General features: G+C 65.3%; 3 protein-coding genes across 5 annotated transcripts; 1 reads left to right on the forward strand and 2 right to left on the reverse strand.

Annotated features, from left to right (window-relative positions):
* Nucleotides 1-4,196: 4,196 nt before the first annotated feature.
* Nucleotides 4,197-8,909, reverse strand: SFXN3 (sideroflexin 3). 2 transcript variants are annotated; one of them, XM_064464020.1, is made up of 11 exons: nucleotides 8,797-8,909; nucleotides 8,151-8,317; nucleotides 7,746-7,916; nucleotides 7,466-7,564; nucleotides 7,133-7,208; nucleotides 6,590-6,675; nucleotides 6,058-6,185; nucleotides 5,903-5,952; nucleotides 5,698-5,747; nucleotides 5,186-5,233; nucleotides 4,197-4,871 (listed from the first exon to the last, which is right to left on the reverse strand). In XM_064464020.1, the coding sequence occupies exons 2-11, from the start codon at nucleotides 8,312-8,314 to the stop codon at nucleotides 4,775-4,777; spliced, it is 969 nt and encodes a 322-aa protein (XP_064320090.1). In that variant the 5' UTR covers nucleotides 8,315-8,317; nucleotides 8,797-8,909; the 3' UTR covers nucleotides 4,197-4,774. The 2 variants fall into 2 exon arrangements, with proteins under 2 accessions (XP_064320090.1, XP_064320091.1); XM_064464021.1 differs by having other exon boundaries at nucleotides 8,151-8,314; nucleotides 8,797-8,891.
* On the forward strand, nucleotides 8,904-18,138 carry PDZD7 (PDZ domain containing 7). Of its 2 annotated transcripts, XM_064464017.1 has the most exons (17): nucleotides 8,904-10,346; nucleotides 10,940-11,347; nucleotides 11,527-11,667; nucleotides 12,060-12,234; nucleotides 12,551-12,727; nucleotides 12,937-13,084; nucleotides 13,318-13,378; nucleotides 13,821-14,246; nucleotides 14,744-14,947; nucleotides 15,149-15,190; nucleotides 15,370-15,524; nucleotides 15,686-15,777; nucleotides 15,912-16,003; nucleotides 16,105-16,176; nucleotides 16,659-17,150; nucleotides 17,482-17,582; nucleotides 17,733-18,138. In XM_064464017.1, the coding sequence occupies exons 2-17, from the start codon at nucleotides 11,155-11,157 to the stop codon at nucleotides 17,880-17,882; spliced, it is 2,721 nt and encodes a 906-aa protein (XP_064320087.1). In that variant the 5' UTR covers nucleotides 8,904-10,346; nucleotides 10,940-11,154; the 3' UTR covers nucleotides 17,883-18,138. The 2 variants fall into 2 exon arrangements, with proteins under 2 accessions (XP_064320087.1, XP_064320088.1); XM_064464018.1 differs by lacking the exon at nucleotides 15,149-15,190.
* On the reverse strand, nucleotides 18,113-25,085 carry LZTS2 (leucine zipper tumor suppressor 2). The gene is made up of 6 exons (XM_064464019.1): nucleotides 25,046-25,085; nucleotides 23,223-23,291; nucleotides 21,484-21,951; nucleotides 20,620-21,135; nucleotides 19,838-20,107; nucleotides 18,113-19,744 (listed from the first exon to the last, which is right to left on the reverse strand). Exons 3-6 carry the CDS (start codon nucleotides 21,910-21,912, stop codon nucleotides 19,064-19,066), a joined length of 1,896 nt encoding a protein of 631 aa, XP_064320089.1. The 5' UTR covers nucleotides 21,913-21,951; nucleotides 23,223-23,291; nucleotides 25,046-25,085; the 3' UTR covers nucleotides 18,113-19,063.
* Nucleotides 25,086-26,132: the final 1,047 nt, after the last annotated feature.

Raw genomic sequence — 26,132 nt, forward strand, 5'->3', positions numbered from 1 at the left:
GCAAACCTCAAGCACCACAACCCCCTCCTCCCACCCTGGTACGTTGCTCTCCATCACCATTTCCCCCCCTGTGATGGTCCCCTTGGAGCCAGGAGCCTGTGGGTGCTCCCAGCAGACCCACAGCCATAGCACCCCTCCAGAGCTCTGGCATCAGGATGTGCCCCTGATGGCCGAGCTGTCACAGCTGGTCCAGGGTGCCTTACTGACCACCCCCCCACCCAGCACCAGGCTGATCTCCTGGTCCACCCCACAGGGATCTGGGGCTTCCAGCAGTCGAGGCCAAGGAGGAAAACCCAGCCTGGAAAAAAAAACTCTGAGCCAAGAGATTCAACACACATCATATCAGGGAGGCTTAACAGGGATTGGAATATGGGTTATGTCACAGCAGAAGCAAATGTCACTGGGAGATGCTGGGGCAGGGGGTGCTGCCAGCACACTGCTGGGTCTCTCATTCTTGTAATAAACAAAATCTCCCTCGTTTCAGCTCAAACCCACTGCTCGTCTCCATTTCCTGCTCTTCTGAGCAGCCTGACACAGCCAGGACCCCTCCAGCTCAGCCCAAGGCCACGCAGCTCTCAGGGGTCCCAGCCATGTCCCAAGGGTCCACTGTGGGGACAAGGGACAGGCAGCAGGCAGGTCCCTCCTGCCTGTGTGCCAGGCAGGACCCGCGCTGGGAAGCGGCCAGGCTCAGGTTTCTCCAGAGCAAATTCCTCCCAAGAACAAACTCGTCAGCAAATTCTTGGGGAAACGGTTGCAGCTGTGAGCAGGAGGGACAGGGGGCTCTCAGGCCGACCTCGAGGCGCAGTGGCCGGGTGGCAAGGGATGCTGGGGTCCCCAGGCTGTCCCCGGCCGGAGAATGCTGGGCCCCTTCTCCCGCAGAGGCAGGAGCCGCGGCTCGGCGGGGCCGGATGCCGCTCGGCTCCTTCCCCGCAGGAATCCCCCCGCTTTCGCCACGGTTTTTCCACCAGCTCCATCCAAAAGCAGGTCATATAACCCGGGGCCAGGAACCAAATGGGCGATGAGGACTGCCTTCCCGGGGGTGCGCCCCCTCTGCCCGCCACCCCCCGGGCTGACACAGCCCTGCCAACTTTGACACCTCGGGGTCGGCTTAGCGGGGTTCCCACCGCCCCGAGACATGCCGGACTCCCCCCGCACCCCTGACTCCGCAGCAGACAGAAGCACCCCCTCAGCGCCCCCCCGCACCGCCTGAGGGGCTGGCCCGGCAAAGAGCGACAGAGAGGTGCAGGCAGGCGGTGCAGGCAGGAGGCTGGGGGGTCTCTGCTGCCACCTCCAGGGCACAGCTGGCCTTGTCCCCGTCCCCTTGCCGTGATACTCTGTCCGTGTACCTGGGGCCTGCAGATCCTGGAGCAATGCACGGCCACCTCAGTGTCCCCATCTCCCTGCACCCCAAAACAAGCCTCCCCCTCCATGAACCCACCGTAGGGGACCCCTGCCGCAACGTAGTGTCTTGAGGGGCTTTAGGACCCTCCTGGGGTGCTGGGAACCTCTGCCTAGCCTGTCCTGGGTGCATGGGGCTGCACAGCCCCCCAGCTGGGATGGGCACTCCAGAGGGTGCTGCCAGCTCAGTGGCACAGTGCCCTGTGCCTGCTGCCCCCTTTGCCACCCTCCCTTTCCCCAGCCTCCAGCAGTACCGGGACGCAGCCAGGGAAGGTGACCCACTGGCAGCGTCCCGGCACCCCCTGCCACTGGGGAGGGGAAGCCTGCCCACCCCCCCTGCAAGAGGCTGCCCATTTCCAGGCGTCATTAAAGAGCAATTAGCTGGAAATTAAGCTGAGAACAAGTATTGATTAGCTCATTAAGGCTGGGGGAGCCGGCTGTGGCGGTAGGAATTGCTGCCGCTTGCCCTCATTATGGGCAAGGTTAAAGCTTGCGGTTGGGCAGCTCATTAAAAATGCCAAGGACCAATCGATGTCCCTGGTCCAGCACCACCCAGCACCCCAGGGACACCCAGCTGCTGCCTTTTGGGGACTGGCCTGTGACCTCTGGGATGAGCTGGTTCAGGAAGGGACCAAGCATTCTTGCTCCCTGGCATCCACTGCTGCATCCTGGGCTGTCCTGCAGAGGCAGCAGCGTTGCCTTTGGGCTTGTCAACCCCCCAAAACTCACCGGCCCAGAGGTGATCATTCTATTCCCCACAACCAAGGGACTCACGGAGCAGGTCTCTCCTAGCCTAGTGAAGTCACCGAGTCCATGGTTTCTCAGCAGTGATGCCAGCCCCAGGAGCGAACAACCAGCATGGTTGGTTTGCAGGGCAGCACCTCAGACCTGCTCCCCACCAGAGCTGAGTTTTTCAGGTCTCAGCCTAGCAGTGCCAGCTTGTATGGGTGTGGGGCAGGCCAAAGAGCATCTCAGGGGTGGGATGAAAGCAGCTGGGGATGCAGGGACCCACGAAAGCCACCCAGAGACTGCAGCAGTGCACTGCTCTGCCACCCTGCCTTGCACCCTGGCCCTACAGCTCTGGGGGCTCTTGGGGTGAGCTCGGACTCTGCCTGGCCATCTGGCCAGACCCAGCCACCCTGAGCCCCTGTGTCTCCAGCCTCCTTTCCCCTCTGGTGTCCCTCCCATCCCCATCTCTGCCTCTTGTGGCCACTGGCAGCTCAGGGCCAGCTCCCAGCTGGTGTATGCACGGAGGGTGTCCCCGCACAGGCTGGGGGTGGGGCTGGTGTCATCATTGTTTTTGTTTTCTTTGCACTGCCCTGGAAATATATTGTATTCTCAGCTAATCCCGTTCAATTACACCACAATAAAACACATAATAAAAATGTAATTCATTTTTCCTGAGCGCTCCATCTCCCTGTGTCTTGGCAAGCTATTAAAAATTTGTCTTCATTTTTCTGGCAAGAGCCTTGTACCTTTTCATCTTTAATTTATGAGAGCAGAATAGCTACTGACAAGCCCTTATTGCGTGGCGAGGGGCTGCATTATTTATAAGCCGCCAATGGCTGGCTCAGGGGAGATATTTGCAATATGCTGGGGCTGGCAGAAGGAGAGGGACAGATCCCTGACGCACCTGTCCCAGTCCACTCCACCACCCTGGGTGGGTGCTGGGTGCAGGTGTCCTCCTGGCTGCCCCCAGGGGGGAGCATCCCCTGCAAGGCCTCTGCCAGCCCTGCCCTTCAGGGAAGTTATGACACAGGGTGGCTCTGGGCTGCCTGGTCCTTATCTTGCCGGCTGCTGCATCTGCCCATCTTTGGCTTTGCAGCGACCCTGCCCCAGCTCAGCACAGGGTCCCTGCAGAGCCTGATTGCCTCCATCCCTCCTCTCCTGGCACAAACATCCATTGCTCCTTCTGACTGCCCTGGTCTGTGGGTGACACAGCCGCTGTCTGCAGGCTTGCCAGAGTCCCATGACAGCAGCGACGTGCTCTCCAATAACTGTGCATAGAAAGAGGGATAAAAATATCCTTGCTGGAGAGGCAGGCGCAGGCCTGGGGCTGGGATTGAGGCAGAGTGTCCTGTGAGTGGGCTGCAAGAGGGGGTGGGAGCATGGGCAGAGCCGGGGGACGCTCCAGTCTCTCCAAACCAGCAGCATCCAGGGCAGCAGTTTAGCAGAGCCCTCTGTGCGGTGGCGAGGTGCAAAGCCCTTGGTGCTAAAAAAAGACCTCCTGACAGCTGGATGAGCTTAACCACACACTGAGCCAGCCAGCGCCGCTGCAAAGGCAGCAAGCTGGAAAACAGGGAGCAGTGCCTAGTTCCAGGGGGTACAGGGGGCATGCCGGCAGCCCACCTGCCCACCCTCCTGCTCCCATCCTCACCCTGATGGCAGTCCCTTTCTACCATATACAAATTGGCAAGCAACATGCTTTTCTTTGCTTTTGGTTTTGTATAAACAACTTGCCTTTATTTTTTTGGTATATATAGGTACATTATATGTATATCAAAAATAACTAGAGGAAACCATGGTGCACTTAAAGCTATTTGAGAAGGTCCACCTGAAGCAAGCACTTCAGGATGGGGTAGAGTGACCCCTTGGGGGGGAGCCCAGCCCTGAACAGAGGTGGCATTAAAATGAGAATAAAAAGGGGAACTCTCTGCTGGGATTAAAATGTGCCATTTGCTTTGGGGATGGAAGGAGCAGAAAGCCAGATTAAATCCCCCAGGAAGCCCAGAGGAGAGCAGAGGGCGAGCTGAGAGCGCACGCCTGGGCTGAGAGCCCCCTCCAGGCACTGTGTGCACTTGAAATCACTCACCTCTGGGGTTTTTTTTGGGGGTGGGTGGGGGTGGGGTTTCTTCTCCAGGAGCCACTCTGCCGTCCCCAGGGGCCAGCCACCAAACCGCTGGGTAACATGGGTGCCCGGCACCATGGGCAATGAGAGTGGGGGCTCAGCACAGAGGGGTTCAACCCTCAGTTGCTGTGATTGTCCACTGCCTCCTAAGGCTGGGGAGCACCATTTGCTTCCGCACCCCACACCCCTGCTTGCAAGGCCCCTGGTGCAGCTGCCTGTGGTCCCCCGTGCACCGCACACAGCTACACACAGGGTGAGCATGGGAGACGCACAGGGGTGCCAGCCAGGAGGTCCCCAGAGTGGGGCTGAGCCCAGACACGGGGACAGGATTTGGCACCGTGTGGTGCTGCATGGCTGCGGGCATCCTGAGAAGCAGGACTGGGATCGCCTGGGACCTACGAACACACGACAGCCAAGGGAAAGTGGCAGTGGCCCTGAAGGGATCCGAGGGGCAAAGCTCAGCAATGCGCTGGCCTGGCAGCTCTGCGGCACGCATCTTGGCCACCCCAGGCCCCCCAGGAACCCCATTCAGAGCCCTTTGTTGAAGTAGACAGTCTCCAGCTGTGGGTCTTTCTCCTGGATCCGAGCTTGGACTTCAGGCTCCAGACAGCCCACAGGCATTGAGCTGCCGAGGGGACACAGATATAGAGGATGGAGTGGGGATACCCAACCCTGGGTTGGGAAACCACCTACTGCCACCCCTTCCCCACCTGCACCCCATGGGGACATTGTTCCGTGGCCCAGCACAGACCTTTGTGTCTGCACCACTGCGTGTGCGCAGGGACATGTGTGTGCACACAGTTTCAAGCCTCTGACCACCTGAAGGAGCAAAAGCATCTCTTGGGAGTCAGAGAGCACAAGGAATCCATGCACCCTCTGCCTGCACCCCATGTCCTGCCCCACGGGAGCCACATGCACAGGCAAGGTGTCCATCCTTACCTTTTCTGCGGGAAGAGCGCGCAGCACAGTGGGGTGGCGAACACCAAGCTGCAAGGGAAAGACATGGAGAGGAGAAGCTGGGCTGCATAAAACACCTGCTCCCACCCACGACCTGACTCCAGAGCAGCAAGGAGGCAGCCCAGAGCCATGCTGGGAGCTCAGTCAGAAAAGGGATAAGGAGATTCCTTCTCCAAGCTCCAGACCCTGCATTCAGCTCTTGAAGTGGGGCAAAGCCTATCCCCATCAGTGTGGGAACAGCAATGCTGAGCAGGAGCCCATGGCAGGCTGGAGAGACATCAAGATGGACCAAAACACCTCCTAGCTCCGGGACCTAATCTCCCATCCCATCTGCCTGGGTGGGCACAGCCTGGCTGAGTTCCAGCATCCCCCGGAGGAGCTCTGGGGCGGCTCTCACCTCCCCAGCCAGGTAGGCCCCCCAGCAGCACTGTCCCCCATAGGCAGGCTCGGTCTGTGCCTGAGGCAGCAATGCCCATCAGTGGAAGGTGACTTACCAGAGTCCCACCAGGCCGACCTGCAGGGGAGCGTTCAGGTACGGGTACCGCTGCCGGAGACAGGGAGAGGCTGCGTGTCAGGGGGGCGGACAGGGCGGGAAGGTGTCTGTTCCCTGATGGGGTGCAAGGCCCAAGGGGTGCCAGCACTGTGACAAGGGAGAGGGGTGTCCCCCTGCCCACCCTCCCACCCCAGGAGCACCAATACCTTCAGGAAAGCTCTCTTCTCCAGCATGTTCATAATCACTGGGGGGATGGCTGGGGCAGAGGGGAAGGAGATGAGCTCCCAGTGCTCATCCCACATCCCACACTGCCAGGGGCCAGCTGCAGCCCCCAGACACGGGTGGAGGAGGGGACACTCACCCATGGCCGGGGCTGCCATGCCAATGCGGGACACCACCACCTGGAAAATGGCCTTCTGGGCTGCGGCTGTGGACTCGCCCAGGCGATTCCCATTTTCATCCGTGACCGGGATCCCCAGCTTGAGCTCTCTACCGGGACGGGGGGTGAGGAGAGCACACGGGTGGGGAGATCAAGGGGCAGGGCAGGAACACAGCACAGAGCCACCTCTCCAAGGGAGGTTGGCATCCTCCTTTATTCCCCATCCACTGCCTGCGTAGTAAGTTGGGGGGTTCTCAGCTGGACCCACATTCACACTTGGGGGGTCCTCGACAGGGCTGGATGGGGATGGGGAGTTCACAGCCAGCTTAACCAATAACCCCTTGAGATGCAGCTGGGTGCTTGTACCCCCAAACCAACCCCCCAGGTTAAGGGATGCCAGCAGGGTCAGGAAGGAAGTCTCCTGCAAGTCCATGGCACTCTCCCCACCATCCCCACCAGTGCCTGGTGAACCCCAAAGCAAGCCCGAGCACCCCATCCCAGCCCTGGGGCTCACCTCTGCCTCATCAGCGGGATGTTGATGCAGTTGGCAGCAGCCACTGCCGCAAAAGGCACGTACCGGCCGATGATGGCTGGCAAGTGCTGGGGGGGCAAGCAGGGAGCACATCACGCAAAGGGTCTGGGGGCAGAGCTGGCTGTCCCCCAGTCTGCCACCATCCCCCTGCAAGATCCTGATGAGTCCAGTCCCACTGGGGAAAACTATTCCCTCCTTCCCTGCAACTCCCAGCCGGTAAAAGCTGCACAGCCCAGGGGGTCCGGGGGGGTCCCACATCCCCTCCCAGCCCTGGAGGGAGGCTGAGGGTTTAAAGAAGCCTGGAGAGATCCAGCTGGGGATAGAGTGGGGCTGTAGGGACCTCGGGCTGTAGGCCACCTCCGGAGCTACCCCTGAGGAGGGGGGCTGCTCTCAGAAAATCCCTTTCCTCCATTTTCTCCCCTGCCCCAGGTAATGAGGTGAATCCCCTGCTCAGCTCAGAGCTCAGGGACACCCCACAGGGAGGGTCCAGGTGCCTCCACCAGTGACAGCCAAGGGCCACATTACCTTGGTGAGAGATTTGAGCCCCAGCGCTGTGACAACTGCCCCCGTGGTCGCGCTCACATAGGCTGTCCCCAGCTGGCTGCAAGAGCAGGAGGTGACACCGATAAGCTGGGGTCCTCCCATCCCATCCCCCACCAAAGGAGGGCACAGCATATCCTTCAGTAGCATCAGGGGACCTCTCCCAGCTCTACCACTAACCCATGGCACTGGTGTCCATCTCTGGCTGTGCCAGGTCCCCATCATCCCATCTCACAGCCCCCCACTATCCAGGAAGCTACTGAAGGCACCCCCTGGAATTTTGGGGTGCCCTGAGGACCTGGTCAGAGGGATGCTCACCTGGGGGTGATGGGTGCATCCCCGCTGCGGTTGGTGTAGTTGACAATGGCGTTGAAGGACTGGTTGACCCACTGCCAGAACAGCACGGCCGGCGTGGTCCTACCAGAGAGAGGAGGGCGCTGGTGTCACTGGGGGATGCCACCTGTGCTTGTATGGCACCAGTGCACTGTGGGGTATGGGATGAGTCCCCTTCTCACCCCTGGGCCAGGAGGGTGCCTATGGAGGGGTTCCCCCCACCCCAGGTACCCTCCTGGCCCTGGGGTGAGGAGGGGACAGGTACCTGTAGAAGGTCAACATGCAGCCAGTGATGGTCATGTTCATGGGGACCTGGGCAGACATGCGTCCCACGAGGAGCATCTTCTCACCCGTGTCAGGGTGGAAAGCCGAGTCGTAGATGTACTTTGCCCGCCAAAGCTGGTCCTCTGTCAGCCCTGGGGGTACCGTGCCCGCCCTGCCAGGTAAGGGTATTACCCATTGGGAGACCATCTGCCAGCACCTGTGCCCTACCTGGTCCCCCACCCCACGTGGGGCAGCTAGGAGGTACCTTAGGCTCTGACCAGGCAATCTGGGGGCTGGCTTTGGCCAGGGGGGGCCAGCACCACTCCCATTCCCACCCCTGGTGACAGCCCCAAGGCCATATCCTGCCCCGGAGCAGTGCTGGGGATGGTCACCCCCCTCTGGGTACCTGTAGTCCTCCACCACCCGGCGGGCCTCCTCCAGCGTGGCCCCTGAGAGCAGCAAGTTTCGGGGGTCGGTCACCATGAAGAAGTGCTTGGCCCGGCCCTGGAAGGTGCTCTGGTCCCAGCGGGGCTCCCGGATGTTGATGGTGGCAGGGAGGGACGGTGGCATCTTCTGGGGGGCACACGGTTAAGAGGGATGCAGTACCCATGGGTGTATCCCCCCCAACCCACCCCCCACCCCTGCTGGGGCAGCTCTGGGGAGACACAGGTGGGGGATAGGGAGCCCCTTTGCAATGTAGCTGCCTGGGGACCCCCGAGCCCACCCTGCAGACAGGGCAGCTCCCAGGTGGGGTGGCACCACCACTGCACCCCCCTCACCCTGCAGCCCGCCAGTGGGGACCCTCCCCAGCCAGGCTTACACCAGCCACCAGAACAGTTAGGGAGTCCCCACCCCAGCAGGGCGCCCGGCCACGGGTGGGGGGATGGGGACCCGCCGCCCCGGGGGTAGCGCTCCTGCCAGTCACGGGGGAGCGGGGGGACGAGGGAAGGCACCGACACACACGGCACGGCCTCATTTCCACGCCCGCCCTTCCGCACGTGTGACACCCCCCCGCCATAACGACCCGGGCCAGGGGCGACCCCCACACTCACGCTTCCCGGGCGGTGCCCGCCGTGCCCGCCCCGCCGCTGCCGCCGCCGCCGCCGCCGCCCCGCTCCCGCCCGGCGCGCTGACGTTCGGCTTCGTCACGGGGGGGCGGCGCCGCGCGAGGGGCGGCGGGGGCCACGCGGGACCGGGCCGGCTGCGGGGGGGGCGGTACGTGCCAAACCGCACGCGGCGTCTGCATCCCCCACCCGCTCCCCCCCCCCCCCCCCGATTGCGCGCGGGGGTACGCGCGGGGGTGCGGGCGCGCGGGGGTACTCGCGCGTGGGCGCGCGTTCTCGCGCGGGCGTGTTCGTGTGTGCTCGCGTGGGTGTGCGCGTGTGCGCTCACGTGCGCGTCTGTCCGGGCGTGTGCGTTCACGTCGGCTTCCGCTCGCGCGGGTGCTCGCGTGTGTTTTCACGTGGGTGTTCACGTGCGCGTTTCGGCGCGTGGCAGCGCACACACGGGTGTCCCTGTTTCGGCCGTTTGTATCCGCGGGCTCACGCGGGTTTTGGCGACTGGGCCACGCGCGCGCGCGTGTGTGCTTGTAACGTTGTGCTCACGCGGGTCGCGTTGGTGGTCACGCGTGGCACGGCAGCCGCCCGCGAGCGCGTGCAGAGCAGCGCCTCTGCAGAAGCGGGCGCCTGCTTGTGCACAGGGGTGGCGCGCGCGGGCACACGCGGGTGCGCGGCTGCACCTGTGTGTGTGAACAGGGCTGTGCACGCGTGTGCACCGCCGCGCGTCGGCTCTCCGTGGGCGAGTGTGGGTGTGCGCGCAGGCGGCACGGCTGGGCTGGCACGCGTGTATAAACACGCATGCCGTGGTCGTGCGGGTGCATGGGGTGTATGTGTGTGTGGGTGCGTGTCCCTGTCCCCGCACCGCCCGCGCCCCCCCAGCCCCTCACCCAGGCCCTCCCCCGCCGCTCGCTGTCGGGGTGCCCCGGGGGGGCTGTTGCGCGGACCCGCCCCCCGTGGGAGTGGGGACCCGCCCTCCGCCCCCGCCGCCCCCCCGCAGCCCCCCCGCAGCCCCCGCGCATCACCTGAAACCGCCGCGGTGTCGGGTTCGCGCTGGCGGCGCCGGCCCCCGCGGGGGGGGTCACGGGCGGCCCGGCGCGGACGCGATGCCCCCCGGGGAGGGGAACACGGGGGGACACCGGCTCACAGCACCGGAGTGAGTGGGGCACAACGACACCCCCCGTCCTCTGGCCTTGCCTCAGTTTCCCCTGTGTGCCCCCGCGGTGCTCCGCGCTAAGGGAGGGGCTCGGGGGGGGGCGCCCACTCGCCCCACGCAGGTCCGCGGGGGGACGCGCCCCCCCCCCCGAGCCCCCCCACGCCGTCCCCCTTTGGGGTGGGGGAGCCCCGTGTGTGTCCCCGTCCCCAGCTGCAGGGCCAGCCCTGGCCACTCTTGATTGACAGCTCCCGCGCCCGATGGCCGCGCCGGTCCCGCGGGGGCAGCCAATCCCCGCAGGCGGGGGGGCGGGAGGAGATGCTGCCCCCCCCCGGCCTCTCCATCCCCCCCGCGCTGCCGGGTGTCTCTTTCGCAGGTGGCACCATGGGGACAGGTGAGGAGGGCACGGGAGGGAGGGACGGCGTGGGGGGGTCCCCAGTGCCTCTTCGGGAAGGGGGCACTGCCGGCGGGTGCGGGGGGGGGGCAGCGGCGGGGACACCGGTGTGTCCCCCTCTCCGGGGCCATCACTTATTTATTGAGGTCAGGTTGGGGCGAGCGGGGTCGAAGCGGGGGGGCCCTGTGGTGGCGTTTCACCCATGCCTGGAAAATCCCCGTGGTAACTGCCCGGGAGGGTAGCGGGCCCATCCCCCGCCCCACGGCAGCTCCCGGTGCTGTAAATCAGAGGGGCTCCGGGGAGGATGGGGAGGGGGTCTGCAAAGCCTTCCCAGGGAGGGGCCAGGGGGGTCAGGTCCTGCCCTCCGGCATAAAGCTGAGGTCCCCATGTCCCCTCTCCAGAGCTTTTCCGGATTTACGCTGCCAGACAAAGCCCCTTTGCACCCCAGCATCTTTACCCCAGGGCAGGACGGCCTGTGCCCGTGGCCCCCATAGTAGTACCCAGGAGCCCTGCAGCAGTTTGGCCCCCAGGATACTAAGGGTCAGGAGGGGATAGGGCTGGAGAGGGGGTCACAAAGCTCCTTGTCCCCCCAGGCTGTGCTGCTGTGCTTGGGACTCATCCTGCCAGCGCTGAGCACCCACGCCAGCCGGCCCTGGCATCGCGCTGCTAAGAGGGAGCAGTACCCAAGCCTGGGCATGTGCTGCTGGATTATGCCATGTCACCCCCTGGCCAGCGGGCAGCCCCAGCCCTGTGAGGACGCAGCCAGCCCTGAGCCAGACATCAGGACGCCGGGGTGCCCAGCACTGCCATGGCCCAGGGCTGGGACACGGCGCTGTCGGGGATGACTGCAGGCAGCCGGTCGCGGAGCTCCAGCAGCGAGGCCAGCCTGGCTCCCTGCTGCCTCCTGAGCAAGCAGAGCCGCCTGCTCAATGGAGCCATCCAGGGCAGCCGTGCCACCTCCCCCATGGGCCGCGTCATCCTCATCAACACCCCCATCGAAGGTGAGTGGGATGTCCTCCCAGCCCTCTGCCCACCCACGTGGCCAGGGTGGTCCGGACACCTGGGTTCCCTGGGTCTGGGGGTAGGGAGGGTTGTCCTGGGACTGGGGACATCCCCAGCAAGAGAGACGCCCCCCACCGTTGTTAGCACCCAGCCTGGGTGACACATCCCATCCTCACAGCCAGCAGCAACGAGAGCAACGTCATCAATGCCATCACAGTAGAGAAGAGCGTGGATGGCAAGCTGGGCTTCAGCGTCCGTGGCGGCTCTGAGCATGGGCTGGGCATCTTTGTCAGCAAGGTGGAGGAGGGCAGCACTGCTGGTAAGTGGGACAGGATGAGGGATGCTGCTGGGGACAGGCACATGCCAGCAAGACCCTCTTGGGAAGTTCCCAGTGTCATGGTGCCACAGCAGTGATGCCACCCTGCATGGTGGCAAGCCACCATTTCCTCCCTGACGCCTCCAGCCGTAGGGTTTTCAGGCTGCCCATGGAGAAGGGCTGGGGATGGGAGTGGATGGCCCCATGCCGATGGCTCTGAGCTCCATCCCCAGGCCACAGTGAGGTGACAAGCCCTCCCCTGCCTGCTATGGCCTCGGTGCGATTGTCAGGCATCCCCCGTCTATGTTCCCATGGGGTTTGGCTCATGTTGTGGACACCAAACAAGGACATTGGTGGTGGGTCAGGTGCCCAGCAGAGCCATGTACCCCTTGCAGAGCAGGCCGGGCTGTGTGTTGGTGACAAGATCACGGAGGTGAACAGCGTGAGCCTGGAGAACATCACCATGAGCAGCGCTGTCAAGGTCCTCACTGGCAACAACCGCCTCCGCATGGTGGTCCGGCGGATGGGCCGTGTGCCAGGCATCAAGTTCTCCAAGGAGAAGACGGCATGGTGAGCAGGGTGTCCCTTGTGCCAGCACCCCAAAGCCCAGCCTCACGGAGGGCACAGTGGGAAGGCTTGGTGAGGGGTGCTGGGGGGAAGGGAGGGTCTCAGAGCTGCGGGGTCTCTGACAAAGGTGGGGAGAGCCCAAGGTGGAGCACAGGATGGGATAGGAAGGTCTGGAGCAGGCAGGGTGGGTGCAAGCCCCATCCTCAACATCCCCCATCCCCATCGCTTTTCCTCTGCTGGGTGACACCAATGGTGCCATCCTGCTGGAAGACCAGAGCCAGAACCCCGAGCCCCCTCCAACACTGTGCCCATGCTCCAGGGTGGATGTGGTGAACAGGCGGCTGGTGGTGGAGAAAAGTGGCTCGACGCCATCAGAGAGCGGCTCCGAGGACGGGCTGCGGCGCATCGTCCACCTCTATACCACCTCTGACGACTACTGCCTGGGTTTCAACATCCGCGGTGGCAGGGAGTTCGGCCTCGGCATCTATGTCTCCAAGTATGGCTGCATCACGGCACCCTAATCCCCACTGTGCCCTTTCTGGGGGTCGGCACCCTCTCCCTGGCTGAACCCCCCACCCTCATAAGACTGTGGGCATCACCACCGTGGGTGCTGGGGTGCAGGGCTGCCCAGGCGGAGGTGTGGGGCAGGAGCAGGGCTCCTACAAGGGCTTAGCCCCATCCTGCCCCCCCTCCTTGCTGCCCTAGGGTGGACCCCGGGGGGCTGGCAGAGCAGAACGGAATTCGGGTGGGAGACCAAGTCCTTGCAGCCAATGGAGTCAAGTTTGAAGACATAAGCCATAGCAAGGCAGTGGAGGTGCTGAAGGGGCAGACCCACATCATGCTAACTATCAAGGTACCTGCACCCAGCCCGGCAGGACCCCTGGGTGAGGTGGGGGTGGGTCGGTGTGTCCCCGCACTGGCACTGCCCCAGCTCGGCCCGGTGCCCGTGGGGCTGGTGCGGCCACCAGCTGGTTGGGTTTCAGGTGGGTGGGAGGTGGGGGGATGCATTATTCATGGCTGGTACTGATCGGGTTCACCCAGGGCAGCTGGCACACTGACCCCCACGTCCCCTCCCCTTGTGCCTAGGAGACTGGCCGGTTCCCTGCCTACAAGGAGATGGTGGCCGAGTACTGCTGGCTCAGTCGATGTAAGGGCAGTGCTGCACGGGTACCTGCAGAACCACCGGGCTGGGACGCGGAGGGGCTGGGACCCCATGCAAGGGGCATCATCGCTGGTGGGGAGGGAGAAGGTCCTTGTTCCATGGGGTCCCATGGCCTTGGAGGAGGCATGAATCTCGCTGTGCCCAGTCAGCATCCCCATGGTCCCCATGGCCATGCAGGGTCCCACCTGTCCCCTGTTCTTCTAGGGGACATGGGGAGCCCCGTGCTGTGGCCAACAACCCCATGGTCCCACAGTGTCCCACGTGTCCCCAACCTTGTAGGGGACATGAAGAGCCCTATGTAATGGCCAGCAGCCACCTGGTCCCCCCAACTTTGTGCATCTCCCCATGTCCCCTGTCCTTGGGGTGCAAACAGAGCTCCCTGAGGCCCCATGGTTTGTCAACCCATGTTCCCACTGTGCCTTTGCAGTGACCAACGGGCAGCTGCAGCAGCTGTCTCAGGCCTCAGAGACCAGCTCCTCCATCTCCTCCTACTCCTCGGGGCCAGCGCCAGGGGCAGTGAATGGGCTGGGGATGGCCACCACAGGCCTCCCCACCCGCACCGTGGATGTGGCCATCTCCACAGAGGACGGGCCACGGCGAGGCTGGGCGCGGGAGCGTGCCGAGCGGGCCATGCAGACCGAGCCAGCCGCCGAGGGGCTGCCGGAGACACGGCGCATGGTGCGGCCCCCCGAGCTGCTGCGGGACACGGCCATCCGGGGCCAGAGCACCCGTGAGCCCCCTGGCACTCACCCACGCCGCACCTTCGCCCACTCGCCCAAGACGGCACTGCTGCTGGCGCTGAGCCGCCCCCGGCAGCCCATCACACGCTCCCAGAGTGACCTCACCGTCGCCGGTAAGCACCGGGGCACAGCCCCACATGTGGGATTCACCCCTAGCTGGGGTCCCCCTCCAATGCTGCACCCCAGCCCTGGGCATCCCATAGCTCAGCCTCTGCCCCATATGGAGCCTGTCCCTGGCTCAGGCATCCTATAGCCCCTGCCCCATACAGATACCTGGCCCCCACTCCTGGGCATCCTATAGCTGAGTCCCCGGCCCCTACCTCGGCACTCTGTAGCCCCCACCCCATATGGACACTTGGCCACCAACCCTATGCATCCTATAGCACTGCATAGCCCCTAGTCCTGTCCTGGGCTTGCAGGACACCCCAAAGCCCAGCCCCACAGCCCCTGGAGGCCCCCTGCACTCTGCAGCAGGTCTCTCAGTTAGTGCCACCCAGTAGCCCCCTCCATGTCCCAGGTTCCCAGTCCAGGCCTCTTTCCAGCCCACAAACACCATTTGGAGTGGCATCACCTGGCCCCTCCATTCCAACCCCTCCACCTCTGTCCCCAGAGGAGAAGCGGAAGAAGGAGAAGCCGGAGGTACAAGGTACACGGGGGGCCCCCCCAGGGCTGCACCGCTCCAAGACCCTCGTCAACCTCTTCTTCAAGGGTGGCCGTGCCACCAGCCAGAGCTGGGCCCCACCCAGCCAGGAGCCCCCCACCTCCGACCACCGAGCACGTGCCAAGTCCCCAGGGCGCCCTGATGGGGACAGAGGTACTGGGCTGGGCGACAGTGTGGAGAGGGACCCAACCTGGGACCGGTCCCACTTTCTGTGGGCACCGTGGCCCCATGTGGCATCCCTGGCATAGGGGGGCGTGGGGAGGGCGTCTCCAGGCATGCAATTTTGGCAGTAGGCAGTGATGCCGCTGGACCCCCGCCTCCCCGGGTGCTTACCCCTCTCCATCTCCCTTGCAGTAGGCGCTGTGCAGAAGTTTGTCATCCGGAGCCTGAAGCGGGGTAACGGGGGTGCCTGTGTGCCTGGGGGGGGCTGCAGGGCAGGCTCTGCATGCGCCTGGCCCCACGCTGCGTGCGTCTGTCTGACTCTGGTGTGGATAGAGCTGGGGGGGGGGAGGCTTGTGGGGTGCCCAGGGCAGTCCCTGCCGTACTGGCCACCCCTTGTTGCTGTGCTCTCGCAGAGAAAAGCCAGCGTGCCAGCATCCTAGGCCCAGTGGGCATCGCTGCCCTGCAGCCCAACAGCAACCCCGAGGCCCGGCTCCCACATATCCAGGACACTGCTGCACGCCTCCTCAGCCCCGACGAGGTGACGGCTGTGCTCCGCCACTGCTCCCGGGTATGGTGCCGCAGGCAGGGTGCGGGCAGGGCAGCACCAGCAGCCTCTGCATCCTAGAGGACACTCTGACCAGAGCTATGTGCCCACATTAAGCTCTGGGAGGTAAACTGAGGCACAGGGATTGGGGCATCCAGCCACTGACACCCCTCCTGTACCCACAGTACTTGCACGAGGGCAGCGTGGAGGATTTGGTGCAGCCACTGCTGGCCATTCTAGACCGGCCTGAGAAGGTCCTGCTGCTGCGGGATGTGAGGTGGGTGGTGCCAGGGGTACCCCAATACCACCCAGCCAGGTGGGACAGACCCGGAGCCTCACACGCGCTCTTTGGCCCCAGTCACGTTCCATCCCAGAGGCGGCCACAGCCTGACTCCCCCTTTGCCCCGGCAGGAGTGTGGTGGCCCCCACTGACCTGGGCCGGTTCGACAGCATGGTGATGCCGCTGGAGCTGGAAGCCTTTGATGCCCTGAAGAGCCGCTCAGGTAGAGCCTGGACCCCTCCACGGACCTTGGCTGAGGGGTGGGGGCAGCAGGCAGGGGTGGGCACAGCCTGGGGGGTGATCGGTGGCTCTCCCTGCCCACAGTGCGCTCGCCTGCCCTCCGCCCAGCCCACCATGACATCCCTCCCAAAAGACACCTCATCACACCTGTGCCTGGTGAGTGCCACCCCACAGGGTCTGCCTGGCCACTAGGCTGCTCCGTTGTAGAGGGCACCAGGAAGGGGAGGGTGCTGGGTGGAGGGGGTATGGGGGCAATTTGGGGGACGAGAAGAGGACCTGGGTTACCTGGGTGCAGGGTGTCCCAGGGGAGAAGGGGTCTGGTGTCCCTGGTTGCTGGGAGGTCCTAGAGTAGCAGGATCTGTGGGCCAGGGTGTCTTGGGGAGGAGGATCTGGAGTCCCTGGAGAGAGCTGGGGTGCCTGGGGGTCCCTGGGTGTCAGAGATCCTAGGGAAGGGAGCCAGGGTGCCTGGGTGGCCCTGGAGGAGGAAGATCTGGGGCCCTTGGTGCCAAGGGGTTCCCTGGGTGGTGGGGGTCCTAGGGAGCAGGGCTGTAGGACCCCAGTGGTTCCCTGGGTGGTGGGGGTCCCAGGGAGCAGGGCTCTGGGGTTCCAGGGGGATCCCTGAGTCCCTCTCATTGCAGACTATCGGGGTGGATTCCTGCTGAAGCCGGCAGGGGCCCCAGAACCGGAGGAAGCTGGGGGGCTGCAAGCAAGCCCAGCCCGGACACAAGCCTCCCCCAGCCCCCGCTGGCTTCACCCACGCACCTACACCCCGCTCCCTGACGTGCCAGTGGATGCTTATGCCTGCACCAGCCGCCCCCCACCTGCTGCCAGCCGCCAGCCCCCCAACTGGCTGCTAGCTGAGCCCCTCCTGGGCGAGGGGCGCGGGCACTCACACAGCCCCCAACCCACCCGGCGCAAGGAGCCCCCCGGGTTGGTGCCTGATCGAGGGGCTGACATGCTGGGGAAGCCCTGGCAGGCACCACCCCGCCTTGCACCCCTCTTTGGGAGGCCAGGGGGTGAGGCAGGAGCTGGGGTGGCCACCAATGGCCCTGGGGATGCTGGCAGAGAAGAGGAGGAAGAGGAGTACCGGTTACTCACTGTCACCCTCTCCAAGCTGAAGCACTCGCTGGGTGGGTGGCACGCAGGTGGGACCCCAGGGACGGGGTGGAGATGGGGTGGGGACCCTCCTCCTGGCACCAGTGTTGCTGGGATGGGTGGGACCCCCTTTACAATGGGCACCCTATTTAGGGGACTGGGGCAAAATCCCAAGCCCTGCCCCTACCTGCTCCTCCAAAACTAGATGAGGAGAAGAGGATCTGCCACTGTCCAGTGCCCTTGTCCCTGTAGGACCTACCAAAACAGGGCAGGACAGAGGCATGGCTGCCCGGGGGAGTGCTGTGCCTGGGAGTGGGTGGGGGCCCCAGCCTACCTGGGTGTGAGGGTCTCGTGGCTCCCTTGCAGGGATCAGCATCTCCGGCGGCATCGAGTCAAAGGCACAGCCAGTGGTGAAGATTGAGAAGATCTTCCCTGGGGGAGCTGCCTTCCTCAGTGGTGTCCTCAAGGTAAGGGGGAACCTCGGGGGACCCTGCACACCTGGTTGGTGGGCAGGCATCTAGACATCCCCACCCTGCGGTGCTGCTGGGTGCTGGCAGGCCCCTGGCACCCCAAAAGCAGCTGCACTTCACCCTGTTGCCTTCTCTCGGGGGTACTAGGCCGGGCAGGAGCTGGTGTCAGTGGATGGGGAGAGCCTGCAGAACATCACCCACCAGCGGGCTGTGGACATCATCCGCCAGGCCTACCGCAACAAAGCCAAGGAGCCCATGGAGCTGGTGGTACGGGTGGCTGGAGTCCCCCCAGAGTGATGCTGCACCCCTGCTTCGAGGATCTGTCCCATGCTCTAGAGGAGCTGAATAGCTCATTCCAGCATCGAGCTGTGGCCAGTCTCAACACAGGCAGAGGGCATGACAACCAGAGCCGCCCCACAGGTACAGAGGAGCTGCCCGCAGCAGGACCCGAGGCAGGGGGCAAGGCTGGCAAGATGGGAGGGGGACAGGCAGCCCCAAACCCTGCTCTGGACAGATGGACACAGCCCTGAAAAAAACACAGCCAGGGGCTTGTTTTTAATGGGTGTTTCTGGGTGGTACACGGGCAAGCCGGGCTCTGGGAACAGGACACAACGGAAATAAAGTACAAAAATCCCCCCCTGGAGCCAGGGGCGACCAAGCCAGAGCTGGGCACAGCCAGGCTTTTCCTTTGGTTTGACCCCCCTGGGTGCCCAGCTGGACCCCCCGCCTCTGCCTGCCCTGGGTGTCCCCAGGGTGTCCCCAGCTGGCACCCCAGCACCGTGCCCCTCTCCCGTGGCAGGCTGGGCATCACAGGGGCATAGGCCAGGCTTTTTGGGGGGAGGGGGGAACAGAGGGATGCCAGAGGCAAGGGGCATGGGAAAGGCACTGAGGGCAAGCTGCCCCATGGCAGGGGTGAGGAGTGGCACAGACAGTCAGGGTGTGAGCTGGGAGAGGGTGATATGTTTTGGTAGGTCCTATAAAAATAGAGTTATTTAAAATGGCACAGAAACTAATCCCCTGACAAACACAAGGGGCGCGGGGCAGAGGCTGGCACAGGCAGGGACAGGGCATATGCCATCCCCTCTGGAAGTGGCTGGGTGATAGTGCCAGCAGAGATGACAGGGAGGGGACAAGCCAGCCCTCCCCCTGCCCAAGGTGACCCTGGCTGAAGCCAGCGCTGCTAATCCCCTGGGGCGCTAAGAGGATCAGCAGGAACCAGCTCCGGGTGGCCCCGAATCAGCACCCACCTGACTCCACAACTCACAGGCACCCCCTCTGCTGCAGTGGGTGCCGACACACTCTTGTCCCAACGTGTCCATGCTGGGGAGGGGGCAGCACCTGTGGTCCCCTCTGCCCCCTCCCAGTACCAACAGTCTCTGCAGAGCCAGGGGGAGAGTGGGGATCCCCGCAGCTCCCAAAATCCCAGGGGCTGGAGGCCCCCCCAACCCTCTGAGCACAGGGCGAAGGCAGGCAGCGTCTCAGATCTCGGTGGCCGTGATCTCCTCGAAGGGTGGGTCAGGGCCAGGGGGGTCGCAAGGCTCAGGCAGGGGGTCCTCGCCTTGGAGCCGGAGATGCTGGAGCCGCTGCTCAAGCCGCCGGTTGCGACGGTACATCTGGATGTAGCTGTACTGCAGCTGCTTCTGGTAGCGGATGACCCGCTCCTTCTCGCCCTGCCACGTGCCACGTTCCTGCTCGAAGGCATCCCGCTGCTCCTGTCCACGCCGCCGCTCCACGGCCACCTCCACCCGCAGCTGCTCCAGCTGCCGCCGCAGCCCCGCAACACCCCGGGGCTCCTCGCTGGGTTGGGGGCATCCCTCGCCGGGTGGGGGGCACCCGTCGCTGGGCGGGGGGCACCGCCCACGGGCAGCTTCCCGCAGCCCAGCCACCTCCTGCTCGAGCCGGCCGGCTTTGGCGCGGAAGAGATCAGCCTCGCTTTTGCGGCGCTGCAGTTCATTGGCACAGACCTCCAGCTCCAGCGCCTTCAGACGGGCGGCCTCCTGCAGCCCCTGTGCCCGCCGCTCGCCCACCTGCATCTGGGCCCGTGCCTCCCGCAGCTGAGCCCGCAGCCCAAGCAGCTCAGCACCCCGCTGCGCCAGCTCCGCCTGCGCCTCCTTCAGCTGCTGCTTCAGCAGCGAGATCTCCCCTGACTTCTGGCACACCTGCAGGGATGATGGGGCTCAGGCACTGGCCAGGACCCCACCAGCTGGAGCCTGTCTCCCCCCTGACTCACCCAGCAGCGTCGGACAACTCACCTCCCACTTGGTCTCCTCCAGCCGGGGTGCCAGCTCGGTGCGCTCACGCTGGAAGGAGGCACAGCGACGCTCCAGCAGCTCCCGCTCCTGCAGCAGCTGGGCTAAGTCCTCCTGCAGCTGCTTCTTCTCCTGCTGCAGCTGCAGCACCTGGAGCTGCAGGACCTGCTGCCCGCGCTGTGCTGCCTGGGCCGCATGCCGTGGCTGGGCCGCACAGCGGTGCCGCAGCCCCTCCAGTTCCTGCTCACAGCGCCGCTGCTTCTCCTCGTACACCTGGGGTGGGTGGGCATGCTGGAGGGGTGGCACTATTCTTCTGCTTCTGCCCCACTTCTGCTGCCCTAGCTGAGGTGGGCACCCCCTGCCTACAGGGAGGGTGGCAGCATGTCCCCCCCAAGCAGAGGAAGGGTCCAGAAGGGCTGCGACGTAGTGGTGCCCCCCTCCCCATGCTCCCCATGCCTCAGCACATTGGTCTCCCCATATCAGCACCCCCAGAGCCTGCAGAACTCCCCCAGCCCCACCTCCAGCAGGGAGAAGCTCCAGGTGCATCCAAGAGAGGGCACCCCAAGATGAGGCATCCCAGTCTGTATAACTGCCCGCCCCGCAGACAACAGAGAGGTCCCCAGGGACTATATAGGACCACCCACAAGTGGGGAAAATCCCCATTCCCAGACCCACAAAGTATCCCCATACAAGGGTCCCCAAAAGGGCTTCCCCCCCAACACAGGGGGACAGCCACACAAGCTGCCCGAGGGAGGGGGACAGGGACAGGACAGGGATGCGGGTACCTGGCAGACGGCCACCTCATTCTCATCCAGGCTGTCACGCAGGAGCCGCAGCTCGGCCTCCCTCTCCCGCAGCTTGTCCTCCAGCTCGCGCACCAGCATGGCCTCCTCGCTGGGCAGGGGAGAGCGCCCGCAGGAGCCGCTCTCCGAGGAGGGCCGGCCCCGGCCGCTCAACGAGCCCGTGCTCTTGCTGGAGGATGAGCGCCCGCTGTCCGAGTTGGAGGGGCGGCAGCCCCCCAGGGGGTCGGGGGGACCATGGGGGGTGGCTGGCAGGGCACCCACCTCGGGGGGCTGGCTGCAGCCCGTGCTGTAGGTGGGCAGGCTGGAGAGGGAGTTGCGCCCCGAGTCCGAGAGGGTGCTGGCACGGCAGCTCAGGGAGCCGGGCTTCTCAGCACCCAGCAAGTGGGTGAGGCTCACCTGGCTCTCCGAGAGCCCCGGGCGAGTGCCTGGCTGGGTGCTCCGGAGCTTGGGCACCACTGGCTTGAAGGCCATGGGGCGGATCAGTGTCTTCTCCACATTCTGCCAGGTGAAGAGGGGAGAGTTGGGAGGGCTGGGGAGGACTGGGGGTACCCACCACCCTCCTGAGGGACTGCCTGGGGCAGTGATAGGAGTGTGCCCCCAGCCCCAGTACCTTTGCACCTAAAAGGAGACAAGGGCTGGTCGCTGCATGCTCCATCCCCCCTCCATGGGGTGCCCAAGGGGGCTCCCACATGCACCCATAGCACAAAAGAGGGGACATCAAGGGCATGGAGACCACCCCATCCCCAGGGACACCAAAAACATTGGCCCAGCTGACAGCCCCGGTGTGGCACAGGGAGCAAAGCCGAGGCCCTAGCACCCATCCACCCCACTGCAACCCCCCCTCACCTCCTCCAGCTTGCCAGAGACAGGGATGAGCTTGGGGGGTGGCCCCCGGAGGTGGCCGTTTGGGGCTCGGTCATCATGGGGCTCATCCGAGTCGCTGCAGGGGCTGGTGGGAGAGGGGGCATCAAGCCAGTCGCTGCAGAAGCCGCCATTAGCATAGGCATGGGTGACACTGGACACAGCTGCATGGGGCTCCTCAGGGGATGGGGGGTCCCGGTGGGTGGCCTGGAGCAGGCCCTCCTGCTTGCGGAAGGAGGCAGCGGGGGGCCCCCCATCACAGGGTTGACTGGCTCGGTCGTGGCGGGGCCGGCTGGGCAGCAGACTGCCGACGCTGCCCATGGCGGCAGCAGGTGAGCGGGCGGCAGCACGGAGCTGCGCGGCCCCCTCAGCGGCAGCCTCAAGGGGCACTGGCAGTGTCTGCACGATGGCCATGGCAGGGGGACCCCCGGCGGGCAGGAGCGCGCGGGCAGCCTGCAGGAAAGGGAGACAGCGTGTCAGAGCAGCGGCCACCACCCATCATGCCCTGGCCAGCTGCCAGAATCCCCAGGTGGGGCACGGGGGCACCCCTAAAGCCCATCTGCCACCCTCAATCTCATGGGTGTGGGCTGGCCTGAGGGGAAGCAGGCAGAAGGAGATGCCAAATGAACAAGAACAAAACCGCAATTAGCTGGGGGGTGGCATCAGCACCACCCAAGCCTGGCTCAGCACCTTGGAGGTGCCAGGGGCTGCGGTGTGCTGGTGGCACTGAGGGGCAGCAGCAATGTGGTCCTGCCCCCCACTGTGCCCCGGCATGGCCCTGCGGTGGGAAGCATGCCAGGGCTGGAGGTGAATCCCGAGAGGCCTGGCGAGCGCTGGCTCCCAGGCAGCCTGCCCACCTGCCTGCCCTACAGCACCCACCAGTGCAGTCCCCACAGAGAGTGTGGGGCAGCCCCCCACACTGGGGACAGCCAATTCCCCTGCCCCACAGCCCCCATCTCTCTGCAGTGACCCACAGATGGTGCCCCCCACCCCCAGCCATCCACAGTGGGGCACAGGGTCCCCCAGAGAGCCGTCAGCCCCTGCCCATCTGCTTGCCAAACCCACACCACCTGCGGGGGCTGTTCAGAGGGTCTCTACTCTGACCCACCACCGGGATGGGGGGGGGCCACACCACACAGCCCCCTCTGCTACAGGTGGTTGGAGCCCACATGGAGCAGCAAAGGACAGGGGGCTCTGCCCTAGGCACCCCTGCTCAACCCTCACTGGACACCCCCTCCACTGAGAGGGCAGCTGCCGGGCAGGGGGGTGGCCCAGGATGTAAGCACCAGGCTCTTTCCCAGCCCCAACACATGGGTGCCCTTGTTCCTGCCCCGCACATCCCCCACCAGCCAGGGGGGCTCTGCCAGTGCCCTGCTGCAGCCACCCCTGCCCCAACCCACGCCATACGCCTGTGTGATGTGAGGCAGCCGACGGGCTGGATCCATCCCCTGCTGCCTCACTGCATCTCGCACATGGCTGCAGCTGGCACAGGGTGCGGATGGGGGGGGCCATTGCCCGCATGGTCTCGCCCGCCGAGCTGTCACCTGAAATCAATCTCCCTGCCAGTGCGCCGGGGCGGGGGGGCGAAGTAAGGGAGAGATGCCAGCAAGCCAGCGCCCCCACCACTATCACCCCCACTGGCATGTGCCGCCCCCAGGCACCGTGACCTCACACCATGCCCGTGACACCCCCGGGTGGGAAGGTGGGCCCCCCTCTGTACTCACCTCGCCAGCTGCTGCCCATCCGTCCGGTCCGCTTGGGCCCCCGCACAGCAAACACGGCACCACCGGCTCCTGAAGCGGGAAGGAGAAGGGGAAGGGTGTCAAGGTGCCAAATGGCAGCGGGGGTCCCTGTGCCCCCCACAGTCCCCCCAGCCGGCAGGGCCGGGGCAGGTGGTGCCAGTGTGGCACAGGGGGCAGCAGGGGAGTCGTGCAGTGGGTGCACTGCTCCCAGCATCCAGGGAGGGCTGCGGCCACGCCGGGAGGGGTGGTGGGGGCAACAGCACCCCGTGGGGACCCAACGCTGCCAGATGGGCAGGAGCAGGGATCAGGGACGAGGCAGGGACATGGAGGCCCCTGTCCTAAAGGGACATCTCGGTCCCTTCCCGCTGCAGCCAGGCAAGGCGCAGCACCCCACCCCAGCACAAACCCCCCGGGACGTGCAGGTCAGGGGGATGCCCCTGGGGACAGCCGGGTCCCCACACAGCCAGGGAAGAGCCACTGCCACTGCCGGGGCCCTACGCTTGGTGGCCGGGCTGGGAGGTGGTGGGAAGGGACTCCATCTTCTCCCTCCCACAAGCCCCCACAGCCCGCCGAGAGGGTCCCACCGCCACTCGAGGGGGGCAAGTGCCCGGCGTGGGGGGGCAGCCACCCAGCCAGCTGCCAGCGCCATGCAAAACCTCCCTACAGCCACCCAGTAAAACCAGTCAGCAACTGGGGCGGCGTCACCGCCAGCCGCTCCGGCCGGAGTGCAGCAAAGCCAGATCCCACCGTTCCGACCCCAAAACGGCAAGGGAAGGCTCAGCCCCTGCTCGGCTGGACCCCCACCTGATCTGCTGTGTGTTTTGGGCCCCCGCGGACACCCACACCTCGGTGGCACCTCAGGGCCCCCCCAGGGCAGGGGGAAGAAGCCCCTCATCCCTCCCCACACAGCCGGCATGCGTGGGGTGGACAGCCCCCCATGCCTAGCTATACCCCCCTCTAGTCCCCCTCACACCCCAAGGCTCTCTGGGTGATGCCACCTCCCTCGTCCCCTCCACGCCCCCCCGCCCTCCCACCCACCTCACGCTGCCCCACTGAGACCCGCAGCGCCCAGCCCACCCCATGGTGCTTCCACCTTGCCAGAACATATGGCCCCCCAAAGTGCTCCATAGCACCCCCGGCCCCCTGCTGCCGCCCAGCTCCCCCAAAGTGCCCTAAAACACTCCCAAAGTTCCCCTTTGCACCCCCAAAGTGCCCCATGGAGCCCCAGGGCCTGTACTGCACACAACACCCCCAAAGTGCCTCACTGAGCTCCGGGGCTTCTGCTGCCCCCCAGCTCCCCCGAAGCGCCCCTAAAACACCCCCAAAGTGTCTCATAGAGCCCCTGGGCCTCTGTCTGCCCTACAGCTCCCCTAAAGTGCCCCTAAAGCACCCCCAAAGTACTCCAAAACACCCCCAAAGCGCCCCACGGGGCCCCTGGGCCGGTACTGATTCACAGGTCCCCCAGAGTGCCCCCAAAGCGCCCCGCGACCCCCCAAAGTGCCCCAAAAAGTCCGTGGGCCTCCACATCCTCAAGACACCCCCAAAGGGCCCGTGAAACACCCCCCAAAAAGCGCCCAGGACGCCCCAGGGCCACCGCTGCCCCACAGTCTTCCGGACACACACGCCCCCCCCCCGCCCAAATCGGCCCCCGGGGGCCCGTCCCCCCCCACCACCCCAAACGCCGGCAGAGCCCCCGAAGCGCCCCCCACCGCCCCCCGGGGTCCCTCGCGTCTCGACGGCCCCCCGGCTCGCCCCCAGGCCCCCCCGGCCCCGCGGGACCCCCCGGCCCCGGCCCCCGCACTCACCGCGGTCCCGCTGCCGCCCTCCCGCGCCGCGCCTCGCCCCGCCACGCCCCGCGCCACGCCCCCGCCGCCAGCCACGCCCCTCCCCGAAAGGCCCCACCTCCCCGTCAGACTCCGCCCCCTAGGCCACGCCCCTCTGATGGGGATTTGGGGGGCCGTGGAGTGCGTAGGGCACCCACGCCCAGGACAGCCCCACTCACGGCCATCGCGGGGGACCCCTGGGCTGAGGAGGCGGGGGAGGGGGCTCATCCCCTCCCTTCCACCGGCCAAGCCCAGCCCCAGGGTCTCCATTCCCCCACCAGCAGCCCCACACCCAGGGGATGAAGGCCACTCCCTAGGATTTGACCCCCCCCCCAAGTTGTTTGGTGAGTCCAGCACCCCAGCAAGGGGGCTGGGGGAGGAAGCTCTGCCCTGTCTGCTGCCCCACTCCCACCATGGGTCCTTGCAGCCCTTGTGACCCCCAAGAGCCCCAAATTGGGGGAAAACAGAGAGGAAAAACCCCACATCAACCCACCCACAGCCCAGGGAGCCATGGGACCCCACCTGCCCCACGGGGGGCTGGGACTGCCCCAAGTCCGCCTCCCCCCCAGACCCCCCCCCTCCCCGGGCTCAGCTCTATCCCAAGGAGGGATGGGTGGGAGATAGGGGGGGGGTTCCCCACAGCCCCATGAAAGCACCCACCTCAGGATAGACTGAGGGAAACAGGGGCCAGGATGCCAGGGGGCCCTGGAGCTGAGGGGGACACTCATAGACCCCACCCATGCCTGCACACAAACCCTGACCCAGCTGCGCTAGGTGCCCTCCACCTTACCTCCGCTTCCCCCAGACCCTCTGCCATCACCCCAAGCCTGCCCTCGGTGGGTGAGTGGGGGACCTCACACCTGCACCCACAGCACCCAAGGGTGCTCTCCTGGCCATGGAGAGCTGGCGTACCCTGGAAACCCTGGGTGTGTACCGTGTGCCTGCCCCAGCCCCTCATTATGGCTCAGGTTAAAACTATGCCCAGCACGGAGGCTGGCAATAACCTGTGGGCCAGGGCTGGGATGCTCTGCACAGCAGGAATGTCCTCTGGCATCACACCCCCCAAGAC

The sequence above is a fragment of the Phalacrocorax carbo genome, chromosome 12 (genome assembly GCF_963921805.1).
Source record: "Phalacrocorax carbo chromosome 12, bPhaCar2.1, whole genome shotgun sequence".
In the NCBI taxonomy this organism is placed as follows: domain Eukaryota; kingdom Metazoa; phylum Chordata; class Aves; order Suliformes; family Phalacrocoracidae; genus Phalacrocorax; species Phalacrocorax carbo.